Source organism: Zophobas morio, unplaced genomic scaffold, assembly GCF_036711695.1.
Source record: "Zophobas morio isolate AGI-343-1 ecotype UQ-CSIRO unplaced genomic scaffold, CSIRO_AGI_Zmor_V1 ptg000044l, whole genome shotgun sequence".
Classification (NCBI taxonomy): Eukaryota; Metazoa; Arthropoda; class Insecta; order Coleoptera; family Tenebrionidae; genus Zophobas; species Zophobas morio.
This window is the reverse complement of record NW_026972149.1, coordinates 9,185,086-9,198,754: the sequence shown is the minus strand read 5'-3', so window position 1 is coordinate 9,198,754 and position 13,669 is coordinate 9,185,086. Positions and strand designations below refer to the sequence as shown.

General features: G+C 36.5%; 1 protein-coding gene across 1 annotated transcript in view; it reads right to left on the bottom strand.

Moving 5' to 3' along the window:
- Positions 1-13,669, bottom strand: part of LOC135141700 (ras-specific guanine nucleotide-releasing factor 2-like) — a 32,290-nt gene that overhangs the window by 5,098 nt on the left and 13,523 nt on the right. The window contains exons 4-10 of the mRNA XM_064073022.1: positions 5,951-6,057; positions 3,001-3,148; positions 2,064-2,741; positions 1,890-2,015; positions 1,287-1,513; positions 1,135-1,235; positions 958-1,085 (exon numbers count right to left, since the gene is read on the bottom strand). Coding sequence (XP_063929092.1) covers positions 958-1,085; positions 1,135-1,235; positions 1,287-1,513; positions 1,890-2,015; positions 2,064-2,741; positions 3,001-3,148; positions 5,951-6,057 — 1,515 coding nt within the window. The remainder of the gene's footprint in view (positions 1-957; positions 1,086-1,134; positions 1,236-1,286; positions 1,514-1,889; positions 2,016-2,063; positions 2,742-3,000; positions 3,149-5,950; positions 6,058-13,669) is intronic.

The window sequence follows — 13,669 nt, the reverse complement described above, 5'->3', positions numbered from 1 at the left end:
AACGCGGTTCTGTCTGCATCGTATAATTTGTCCAATTCCACGTACAGGGTGGCTGCGAAATACCTGCACGCGCTTCTATTTCACGTTCTGTTTTTAGAAAAGCTAAAAATCAAGTAACAAGGTCGTAATAACTGCGGCAAACCCGGACCCCTAACACTCGAAATTTTACTAGTATCATTTATCATTTAACCAATCGTGATTGATCACTGCCACAAATATTAGCTACTGTTAAACGTCAATCAGTTGACAGTATCATCGCTGAACACGAAAACCGGGGTTACTCGTGTGCGGTATTGAATGTCTCCAGGGGACCATTTTAGACAAAAAGTCTTCGTGAATCCGTTTTCAAATTTACCCGCTCCATTATGCGTAAGACTGTAGCCGACTATCGGCATAATTGTTCGATTACGTATGCCGTCGCTCGTTCCGCTTGTCACACTAAGTGCTAAAGATGTATCGACATTTTGCATTTGTAACGTTTGGAAATGGTGGCTTAGGGACGGAGTTAAGATCCATACTTATCCTGGTCTTTCGATAGTCGTCCGTTACGAGAAGTGAAGCTTCCCATTAAAGCATTACTGTTTTCACTTTGCGACTTTCCTCTTACCGGCGTATCGAGGTCCGTGCAAGTCTCGCATTTTAATTATTAAGGTTTAAAAAGCAGGTATGCTGCTTTGCATATTGGAAATTTACTTTTTCCATTACGCGAGCGAAGTTTAAATAGGATCAACGTGACGATTGAATCGAGATGTAACAATAGCTTACGAATTTTTAAAAGCAAGACAATAGAATCATATTTTCGCTCCAAACCAACAAGGTTTGAAGTTTCGCCACGCGCCTAATCTTTCTTTTGTTAAAGGAATAAATTTAAACCGTATTATTTGAGACCGGAATTCTTAAAGTTTCGTCTTTTCAGATGTGAGCGAAAGATTCCGGAATGTTGTATTAAATACAAACCTGTCCGGGTTGAGAACCATTTTTCAGATCGACAATAATTTTGAAGTCCCTGTTGTGCAAGCTGCAGCTGGCTGCCGAGGTTTCAGAAATTCCGGATGACTGACTGGAGACTGAACAAACTGAAGATTCTGTAAATAAGCGTTAATTGCTTTGTAAGTTGTTGACAATTTCATTTACCATCATCTTCGGGATTGTCGCTCGGGTCTTCGATCAACAAAGCATCAGCTAAGGGTATTTTGCCGATATCTGGAACTAAATGGAGTTTCCCACTCGAAGTCCTGAAACACTGTTATTTACTCGACGTAATTAGCAACGGAATAAATTAACACCTTGTGGCGATGATGAGATGATTCGAAAACAAGAAACATTGTCGGAGACATTCCTTTTCACTTTTGAAGTTTAATTTACTCCTTGAACTCCGGTGCTTTTCAGAAGGCAGCTGAATTAAGCTGCCTTGCCGAACGAAAACTTGATTCACGTCGAGCAAAATGTCACAACCCTCCACTACCATTCTCTCAACGGCTAGATTTTTACGGAGATTTTCCGTTTCAGACACCTAAGAGTGTTACGTTAGCGCGAACATATAATCTCACGACAAAATACTTGCGAAAAATAAAACCTTTATTTAAGAATTTAAATTCCGTTACCTACTGTTTAAACATAAACCAAAAGTAGTTTAAATTTGAAGGTGGTACCAATAACGTGACGTCATCGCCACTATTATCCTACTAATAGAATTAATTATCGCATGTCAATTACCTACGGAAGAAGTTGACGTATTTTTGACTAACGCCGACCGTTGGTTCGCGTGTGTTCTGTAAACGGTTTGCTACCGTTTTAAAAAAGGAGTCAACGTGTTGATCTGTCTACGCTTTGGTTTTATTATTCGCAGGTATTTTGCGGTCAGCGAGTGGGCGTTAATGTGCTCGTACTTCATCGTGCATTTGTCTGGAGAGATCCTCTAGCTGTTGTCTGGCGTTCTGTAGACTTTTTCTCTCGACGTGGTCATGCGGAGTATGAGCTAGGAGTTCATGGAGGGTGATGATGTATCTCGGCACCTGAAATATTCATGCACCGAACGGGTCTGGCGCTTGAAATTTAGTTACCTGATGCATAGGATAAGTGAGAAAAGTCTCTAAGGATCTTCCATGGCAGGCAGGTTTACTTTCCAGGCGTTTCAAGAGCGCCGAAAACTGCGGTGATTGTTTGCATTCGGTGAGTACTTGAAGAGAGTAATGGTGGTTCCTCACGTACTCCTGGTAGATACTCAACATAGGAAGCAACATGGAAAAAAGATCTCCTAAAACTAAGGTAGGCCAGCTTTCAAGTCTTGATGTTAACCCTTTGAGGAAAATTTGGTGTAAGAACAGCACGGTTTCGCTGTTGAGGAAGATGGAATTGACATCTTCGTGCGAACAGGGCGGCTTTTTCGAAGAGGCGGCCATCTTGAACGGTCTCAAAAAACAAGAAACAAGAACTTCCATCTGTTCCATGTACTCTTCTTCCGCCTCGACCATCCGGAAAACGAGACTGTTCCTCTTTCGCATGCTCTCGGCGTGAGGAGATTTTATGTATTGCTCGACGATCTGTTTCCAGCGTCGGCGACAGAGCCATCCCCGGAAAAAACTTTGCACTTTCTTAATTTTTCGTAATTCGATCGAGTCTTGTTCGACGTGAGCAAAAGGGCCGGAGACCGTCGAGGTAGACGTTCCCTGATTTGATGTTAAACTGCTTGTGGATTGGTGAGCAGGGATTGGCTTCCATTCTTTTTTCAAAGCAAACAGCTAGACGAAAGTAAGAGAGTGAGTGGAATTTATTCAAAAGAACGTTTTTATTTCACTTTTCAAACTACCGAACTCAACTCGGATGGAAGAATTCTCTGAAAGCTCGGTTTTATTTCCCAAATGATTTACCGTACGATATGATCTAAAGACACAATTCGCCACCGAATTTCGCGGGAGAAAAATGACGAATAAATAAACAACGTTTCTGATTAAGCTCGCGAAACGCTAAATCGACACGTCTGAATTACTAACAAATTACCTCAGCTCGCAGCTTTTTGATTTCCGAAGCCAGCTCTTCGCATTGCTGTGTATATTGCCATTTTGCTGTTTTTTCAGACTCGACGATCTGCAGCAAATGCAAATGTTTTTGCTCCAGTTCTTCCTTTTGTAACAACAACTTGTTAAAACTGTAAAAATAAAATCTATTTTTAAAATTGACGAACGCTGTAGGGAGACAAATGGTGGATGCGCCGGGTCTTCGACAACAAAACAATAAATTAACTTCTCTAATTTTATTCCAAGAGAAAGAGGAACGTGAGCCGTGCTAAATTAATTTTTTGACTTTGAAGAATCTCACTCGAATTTTGTTTAATTTCGCTACCATTAGTGACACCGTGGTGAACTTAATTGATGAAGTTTGTCGGTGCCGAATTCCAGTTTCGTCTCGGATAAAGCAGTCGTCGACGTAAAATATTAAATTGCGTTTCTCCACCACAATGGAAAATTTAAGTTTAAACCTACAGGGCTGATAATTGGGCGAGTTTAAACAACAAAGATAAATCGCTTCAATACGTTATTTGTCGCCAAGTGAACTCGCCGTTTCACATAGTAAAACAGTACCTAATTCCATCAGGATGAAATTTTATTACCCCAGGGAAATGAATGGAAAGCTCAATAAAATGCAAAATGATGCCAATTAATAATCGTTTTGAATTTCAGTCTCAGTTTTAAAATGAAGGGTCAGTTATGAGCAAGCGAATTATTTCCATCGTTGCAATTCGTGACGTTTCCTTCAAACCGACGCAATTAGAGATGCTTCATTTTTTTCCTACACGCGTTCTCGCTTCATCCATAAATAAAGACCAGACCGAAACGTATTTGGGTCAGGAATATGACCTCCTTTTCTGGTTCATGATAAGGATAAGCGTGCCACACATTCCTAAGACGTCAAAAACATATCCCCGGTAATCCGTCTGCCCGACCTCCCTTTGAAGAACTCAAATCCAGAAAACCAAAAAGAAATTAAAGACGCAAAACATCCCGTGATTTTCTTTTAAACTTCACCCTCGCTTTTTATTCGCTCCTTCGCACGATACTAACTTATGTGTTGCACAATGAGAAATCAGCAGCTTTTCCCATTACTTCTCGTTATGCGACTTACTGGAGTTACCAACAGCTTACGCAGACACAGCAAGGGTTCCCTCAAACTTACCTAATTCTTTCACTCTAAGTAAAAAACATCGTTGATAAATAGTGAGAAAAGCACTAGATTAGTGTCACCCTTGAGGATCACCGGTGAAACAAAAGTACCGTTCGTTTATTACTATTTACCGAAATATATGTATCGGGCGCAGATTTGTACTTCTTAAATCCACGCCGTTTGTCTTGCGCCATCTTGTCATTTATCCCGCCGGCATGACGCATCGTTCCGTCGAAATGTTGACGAGAATTCTGAACGCCTTCTTAAAATAAAATACCTAGAGCTTGAAATTAACTTGCGTGAGGAAGAAGAATTGCGGTTCTGTTTTTGATGCTTTATTAGATAATTTCGCGAATAAATTGGCATAAAATGAAGCTTTTTGCTTTTCTTTTGGTCGTGGAAAATTCCACTCGCGATTCTTTGCCGACAGGGGAAAAAATACGTGAGCTTTTTCCTCGTTTGTTTGCTATTTAAATCGTAATAGTTTGGTGATCAAACATTTTAAAGAGGGCGAGTTACGAATTAATTAGCGGGAAGTAACAAAAATGCTCGTTTCACCGACTGCGCCAAACAGGATGTTAATAATAAAAAATTGAAGTAGATTTTTTTATATTATGGAGGTACCCAGCGTTTGTGTTGCTTTTCCAGCATTTGCGCTACCGTAATAAGAGCTAAAGTCGCAAAACCCATTAGCAATTTTAATCGTTCTGCTCCTCTCTGCAGTGTTTTTCCTCAGTGCAATTTTTCTCTTTTGTCCTGTGCGTCCAGCTCTTTGTAGCATGCTCCTCCACATCATAAAATCGCAAAATAAAAGAGCAACTCGAGATAAAGTTCGCTTTGTTTCAAGTAACACATCATTGTGTTACCTACGGCGGTTTTTGACGTGTGCAAAAATCAAGCGAGTTTGGTGTGAGATAAAAATAAGCTGGTTTCCTGTTCGATAATTAAAATGGTTGAAAAGCGTTGCACTCACGCGAAAAAAAAAATTTTAACAGATCACGATCCGGAAAGGTTTTTGTCGAAAGAATAAGCAAAACAACTCTGCTGGTGACTGGATTTTGCGTATTCAGAGAGGATTCCTCACAACTTCGCAAGTTTTCGACGGAAAAAACACACAGGGAGGAATTTTAATACAGGAGATTTATGTATCAGTAACTCCGGAGCAGGAGCAGCGATCCGATTATAACGGCCGAATTTACTTTTTAAAAGAGACTTGGAACTTGCTAATGCTGCTTTTTTCACCTGGATACGCGTTGTCAAATTAGTTTTTAAATCGGAAATCGCGGAGCGAATTATCGAAGCGGAAGAGCAACGAGTGGAAAAAATCATTTATGTATCCCTTGGCAACATTTAACTTATTCAAAAAAAAAGAAACTTAATATGTATTCGTTGGTTGCAAAATTTTCCGACCAAAAATGGTGGATGCGCCAGGCGAATTATTCCGCTGAAATTCCTATGAATATTAAAATAAATTATAATTTGCGCTGTTGCTAACAGTCTGATTTATTTTTAAAAAGAATGCAAGGTTGTTTTTCATTAGAATGCCTGTGGAATTTTTTCTCGAAAATAGTGAACTCGTGGGGGAATTATCTCAGCGTGCTAAAAGTTGGAGTCGCTACGAGTGTTAGAATCACTTATAATTCATGCCTTTGGTTCGATTTTACTTTTTAAACGTTGCCGTGATAAACCTACGTGTCTCTCCAAGTTTACCTTGTCTTGGAAGCTTGTTCATAATAATTGTATAAAGCTGTGTTCCTAAATAAGTTTTATTTGTGACCCTAAAACTTACCTTGCGTCTCGAATAGCTTCGATCCAGTTTTTACAGTCCATTTCATTCAAAGCTCTTAGCTCGTACTGACGAATATTCTCTCTTCTGTAGGATATAGCGAAACAGTACTGAAAACAACAAATCTCATAAGAACATTACGTTGAAGAAATTAGCTTTGGAGAGAAATTGCTTTGCTGCGATTTAAATTATAGTTGTCTGGGGAAATGAAAACTCTTTATATGCCGCGTAATCAATAAAATGTTAGATGGCAAGAAAAGAGGTTTAAATCTTTTAGGGACGGATTTACTAATGACGTGTAACATGAATATACTTCCACGAATACCATTTTACTGACTAATGAGCTGCAATAAACAAGTATTAATCCGACTATTGCATTTCAAACCCAATTAAAAGTTGATATCATCGAACAAAAAGCCGTTTAGTGGGCCATGAAATTTAATTTTAAAATAACGTGGTTGGCACTGCACTTTATTTTACATTTTTTTAGCCATAACTGTCAAAATGAACAAATATTCATCAAAAGATATACTCTGAAACAATTATTATAATAAAAAATTGGAAGAGTGCGTCGACCCAGGGATGCACGGATGGAGTTTTAACTCTGTTGTCAATTTATATAAATTAAACACGTATACGCGGCGAAGTTATTAATTTTCTCTTAAAAAATAAAAGCAAACTATCATGTAAAAGGGAGGTTATGACATAATATTCTTTCTATGATTAAATTCACACTAGTTTATCTATTTTCTCTCTATGTTCAGACTGGTGTCGGTACGGAAAAACGTTAACTCGTAGCTCGGACTCAACATCCTATTCCGGCGTGTGTCGTATATGTGTTCTATAATACGAAAAGAAATGAGTTAAAACTCCAATGAAATGATTAACAGTAACCCACGTCAACGGTATTCTTCATTGAATTTTGTTTTTTGTAAACGTGTTTAGTACTAATTACTTCGTGGACCCTGTCCCTTTTCTCACAATATAACTAGCTGAAAACGATTTAGTAAAGTTTCTGCCTAATTTGTGCTTGTATGAGCCCAATATTTTTCGATTGAGCAAAGTTCTAAATAGTTTGGCTGGTTATAGGTTTTAGTAGAATTTCTATTGAACTTTGGTAATGCCAATCTAAAACCTGACCAGAGTATATGGAAAAATCTTGCCAAAATAAAGTTAGTGGTTTGAGTCTGCTAATAAGTGTAAAAACACAAGTCAACGACAACAGATCTAACCCTTCCATAAGGGATAGTAATTATTTTAGTTTACTACATTTACTAAAGTATAATAGAGGGCTTTCATAACCGATCCAAGCGGGTTCCGCCTTTTTCGAACATATGACATATTAACCATATTATTTAAAACGTTAAAAATGTTTATCGTTACTAAGCAGTGACAAATATAAGAAACATTTATGAAAACTGTATAATAACATCCGTGATTTTACGTTTTGTGGACAACTAATTCCGCCTGAAGACCATGAGTGTGAAAAATGTAGTGCAAACACAGCTCGAGCGCCCAGCGAGCCGTTGAGTCGGAACATTAAATACTTTCATTAGCAAGGCGCGAATGGTGGTTGAATTTTCGTAAAAATTCACAAAATACCACTCCATCGTTCATGTTTCAATTCTAATACGTCTTACGTGCCACGTAAATCAATTATGCGATAAACCTATCAAAAACGCAAATAGACAGAAGGCAAACGAGAGAGAGAGAGATGATAAATGCTACCATAATGAAGGCGTTTGAAAAGCCAACACATACATAGTGTGTTCTTGCACAAATACTGGAAACTCGCTTCTGAATATGCTAGGGTGAAAGGAATACAGCTGGTTTGTGTATGCAACGAAAAATACACAGAGGGGTAACGTTAATTCTCGATTAAGCTATTTGTGACAACTTTGTTCGTCTGTTTGTTCAAAATTTTAATGAACTTTCCAAGTATATACATTGAACGTCGATGAAGACGTCATTATTATTAATTTCCCCAAAATTGGACGGGGTGCAGAATCGTTTTTCCCGGCTTTGTACTTACTTAATGTTTAAGGTCGGATTAAGCAAAGTTATAAAATTGCTTTTGAATTCCTCGGAAGTTTTGTGAAGCCTCAAGGTGGTTTCCGCTTACTATGAAAATGAAGTTATCCGTGAAAGTTGAAAAGTGTGTTTTTGCGGGTATTTTCTGACTAATTAAACTCAGTCATGCGAGTGCTTTGTTCTATAGTGAGAATAGGTATTTTGCTATTATGCAACCAACAATACCACGTGTAATATCTATACGTTACCAAATATTAATTGCTTCGGTGCTTTGTACGTATTAACTAATTTCCTGTCAACTGACTCGGGCCATTTCAAACAAATCTACTAATAAGGCCCCTTTAGAACACAACACGTTTTTAATGATTTTAGCCTGGGTTTCAAGGTAACTTTTGAAAAGTCAAAATTTTAAAAAATATATCCTGTTTTATCAAACGTGAATATGGTTTTGGCTAAGAAAAGTTACCATTTAAAAACACTTAAAATTCGTCTTTTTACCCTGTTTTTTCTGTTGGGTAATTTCAGCACACGTATGAATACGATTTCGGCCAAGAAAATTCACTTGAATTTTGAAGGTTTTGAGAACCTTTGTTTTTTTAATCATTTTGTCCTGTCTTTAAAGGTACTCTTTTTTAAAAGTCAAATTTTATTGAATTTACACTGTTCCAAAGAGAGCCGTTTTTTAAAAAAGTCAAAATTTTAAGAAATTTACCCTGCTTTATCAAACGTGAATACGATAAACTTTAAGGACATCGAATGCCTACGTGTTTTGCATTTCGATCTAGACTTGAATATGCGTTTGTTGTTTGGTGCCCGTACCTACAAATTCACATCGATACTTTGGAAAAAATCCAACGGTGTTTTTTGAAAAACTTGGCCTTTAAAGTGGATGGTTTATACCCCAGACAGAGTATACCGCACACCGTTCTTCTAAATAGGTTCGGGTTTGAAGATTTAAATAGTAGACGTATTAACTTTTCGCTTAATTTTTTTAGAAAATTGTTGCAGTCCCAAATTGATTGTCCTAATCTTCTAAGTAAAATATGCTTTACTATTCCTAGGTTATCTTCTCGCACCTATTGTTGTGAGAAGCACTCGCCTATTTATGAAATGTGGATAAAATGTAATCAAGAGAAGAACGACTTTGATCTACTCCTTTAGCTATACTACATTTTGTACGCTACTTTTTTGTCCTCTTCACGACCTACTTGGACTCTAATATCCACAATAATAATTATTAACTTTTTCAGTTTTGTAGTGCATTATATTTAAAGTCAGATTAAACTCTCCTTACTGTGAGGCTAGTAGTAATTGTAGCTGCTGGAACTCTAGTTCAGCTTAAATCGACTGGATTTATCTTTTTATTTATATACTCTTTTATTTTAATAATAACAGCAAAGTTCAACTGTAATTGGGCATAAGCCTGTCGTTCAACTTAACGTAATAATAATAATAATAATAACAAAAGTTAAAATTCGCCTTTTTTCCCCCCGAATTTTATTGGGCCACGTCAGCATACACACTTTAAATTAACAATATAAATATTTATCTATTATTTTGCTTATGGTGGAGATACGCTAGTTGATGGTAGAGAGGGCGTGCTTTTTGGAGGAGATGGTGAGAGTGATGATTCTGGTCGGGGCCTTAATCCCTTCTGTGTACTTGCAAAAAAAATACAGTTTGTATTGTATTGTGTGCGTTATAACAAAGGCAAGATGTTATTTTTAATACTATAATGCTACTTTAAATTCACATTTTGCAAAATTTCTCCATTGTCTCTTGGGGACCAAACTTTTAAGTCACGTATTTTCCGCTTAGTTGAAGGCGTAACTGGTTTCTGTCCATGTTACTGATCACAATTTCATTTTTGTAGTAGAAATCGTCGTAAAAAGATTTCAAGAAGTAAACGAAAGGCCGCTTTAGTATTGCGACCATACACTTGATGTGTATACTGTGTTGCATATGTTATTAATTTCACAAACTTCTTTGTTCGATAAATAAACAAAGTTAATATGTATAAGGAGGTACATTATTACTATTATTAGTGCGATACTTGATTTAATTTCTTCTAATATTCCTTGAGAATGAATATCAAACATGTTCAACTGAAATTTATCAGTCCAAACAATTCTTTTAGAACGCAACAATCATAGACAAAACAAACAAATGTAAATGTAAAAAAAATAAAAAAATTCTAAAAAATTCTATTCATTCAACTGTTTCAATCGATGCGTACCACTTATCGACAAGTTTTTAATGAATTTCAAAATTATATGATTTGTTTAATAAATTTTTCCAATTACATAATATAATAAATTATACATTATTAATTAACTATGAAGAGGATTAATACAAAAAAAAAATATCATAGTTTTCTAGAATAACTGTCTTAATTTCGGAGGCTTTCACGGTCGGAATCAATACATGATCGTTTTCCGGGTTGGAACCGTGTGAATTGAGTTTTTGGGCTCAACGTTTCGCACACTTTCGTAAGTGGCATCTTCAGGAGCAGGGTTAAGAATAAGGCAAAAGAGCACGGTAACTCAGTATGTTAACCATACCAGAGGTGAAACTCTTTTGACTTAATTTTTAGAATACTTTGAGAATCATTTTTTTAAATCATATTACTGAGTTTGGGTTTAACAATATTTGCAATAGTTTCTGCATCATATTATCGTTGACTTTATCCACAGCAGTATGCAAAGCACTATTCCACTTTGTGGACGCTGACGTTAAATATTGTAAATTAACAGCATAACCTGGATTTTCTGGTTGTTTTACATTAATTAATTTGTGTCCTGCGGTATCATAATCACCATTTTCTTTTAAATTAAATCCTGTACCAGGCGGTCATCTTATTGATTTACCCCCTTTTTTTCTGTTTACTCTAAGAATATATTCAGATGTCATTTATGGGTGTAAAATTATTTCTATATTTCATTTCTGGATTTTTGAAATCAATCGTTAAGCAATCAAAATTTTTGATGTTATTTTCACCTAGACAAGCCTCGAGCGGATTACCGGAAGTCTCGATTGCGGCGTCCAGAAAACGCTCGAAGCGGCGTACGCTAAAGAAAGGCCTGGAAGCGGGAGTCGCGATGGATTCCAGAAATATCTCGGATGGAAACATCGAGAAGGGAATATGAGTTTAAATGGAGGCCACCTTCGGGAAGGAGATTCATTCATGAAGTCATCACGTCGATCCAGCGAGTGTCCAGACAAGTTACGCCGAAGTTATTTTGTGCATAATCGCTGAATAGTTAGTAGTGTAATTCGAGTTTTTAAGGAATAAATTGATGAGTTTTACCTACGCCGGATTTTATTCACCCGTTCATCGTAACAATATTCCTTGATTTTATTATCCAATCCTTTTTCTCTAAATATTAAACTTATATCATTACCATCACATGATGGAAATATTGGAAGATAATTACATTGTAAACGAATTGATTTTGGCACTCTATACATATTCTACTTTATACAGATCACTGAACCATTTATTTTTCTTCCGCGATAGCTAAATCTATCAGTTTCTTTTGATCTTTTTCCGTTACATTTTCGAAAGAATTTATTCGTCAAAATTTTGAGATCACGTAATCAAATTGTTGGGGTTGATAAACAGATACATTTTGATTAAAAACTTAACATACTTACAACAACTTCACAACATCAAGATTTCAAATTACATATTCAGTTTTGCAATTCTTGATTTAATCAATAAAACAAATTGACTCAGTCATTATTTTTTTTTCAGATACCCAGTATAAGCAAATTTAAAAAATACTTTGTACATTTAAGATTTTTAGCAACATTTTGGGGCGGTGTCATCAAATTTTCAGGTGGGGGTGAGCAAATACATTTTGATCAAAAATTTACCATGCCTATGATAACTTTAAAACATCTCCAAGATTTTAAAGACTTCGGTTTTGTAGTTCCTGATTAAATCAATAAAATAAATTTACTCATTCATTAATTTTTTTGAGCCACCCTGTATATGCAAATCCAAAAAATATGAATGGAATGATAAATCATAAGTACAGACCCATCATATTTTGTCCATTTTAGATAGCAAAATTTTGGGGGTGACGTCATAAACTTTTTAGGGGGGATGAGCAAATACATTTTGATTAAAAATATATCATTCTTATAACTGTAAACCATCTGCAAGATTTCAAAGCATTCGGTTTTGCAGATTCCAAATTAAACATTTTGCAATTTAATTTGGAATCTGCAAAACTGAACGCATTTGTTTCAAAATTTTGATTGCCAGAAAAAGCAGGGTAAAATGATGAATTTTGGTGTTTTTAAATGGTAACTTTTCTTGGCCGAAACCATATTCACGTTTAATAAAACAGGATATATTGCTTAAAATTTTGACTTTTTTAAAAAAGTGTGACTTCGAAAAAAGGGCAAATTCTTTAAAAAATTTTAACTTTTCAAAAGTTACCTTGAAAACCAGGCTAAAATCATTAAAAACGTGTTGTGTTCTAAAGAAGCCTTACTAGTAGTAACAAAACCACTGTACGAATGTCGTATAATGCTTTCAGCGTCGGGTCAACTAATTTTTTTTTTATCTTTACGAAGTTACAGCTAAGATGTACAGGTCACAGCCAAACCTCTCTCTAACTTCCACTAAAACTACCTTAGGTTTGCCCAACGGCAATAACGTCGGATGTCTAGCAAGAGATTTGACACATGCTGTTTTTTTCTTTCTCTTTATGACATGTTACATTAGTCTTAAGCAAGTTTAACTACCGCGAAAAGTTTAATATATCTAGGGCCAGAGTAATGTTCAACTCGAGTCAATAAGGCGTCGTTTTACAGTTAATTTGAGTCCGATCTTTGGCGTCGGTTCTGGGTAAAAAATGGTCATATTGATCAGTGGAAACTAAAATGTCCCTAGTCGAGCCTCAGTTAGACGGTAGTTTAATGGAAATTGCCTCTTCACAAGCCGCGAAACCGGGGATCAAATCTCCAGTGAGAATAGTCTGAACCCCTTTTATATTGATCAAATATTTACATCAAAATCGTCTTTTAAACGTAAAAAAATTAGGTGTGAACTTATTTTCATAAGGTCCGTATCATTTACAGAACGACAATATTTATAATTAGCTAAAATTTGTTTGACGATTTTCAAAAAATCACCACGGGCAATTTGGAAACACACTCGGGTGTGCCTAAATCGTCTCAGAACCAGAAAAAGGAGACGATTCGTGCCAGTTTCCGTGATCCGACGGCGACGCTTTCCCGTAAGTAATCACAATCTCAGAAAACGTCAGTTCCAACATCTTTCGCCACGTTTTCAAAGTTTCAGATATCCTGTGGACACGGAAACGCTTAGAAAACGCCGAGCCAGAAATCAGTTTTCGTGTCGAGTGGCTTGAGTTGAGGGATGTAGCGCGAGTTCCGAGCACTAAGATCTCTCAGACACAATCACGTGTGGCTAAATCGTCTCAGATTCCGAAAAGGAGACATTGCGCCTTTGTTTCCAGAAAATGCTACTTTCGCCACGTTTTCTGTCGTTTGAGATATGCTAGAGGCGACAGATTAAACTCGAGCTAAAAATCAGGTTTATTGGCAGACATAATGGGTGTCGGTAATAAATCGTCACAGTAAAAAAAAATGTAGTTTGAAGTTAAAATTGACCATGTTGAATATCAAGATGTCACTTATTTCAAAATAATTATGTTG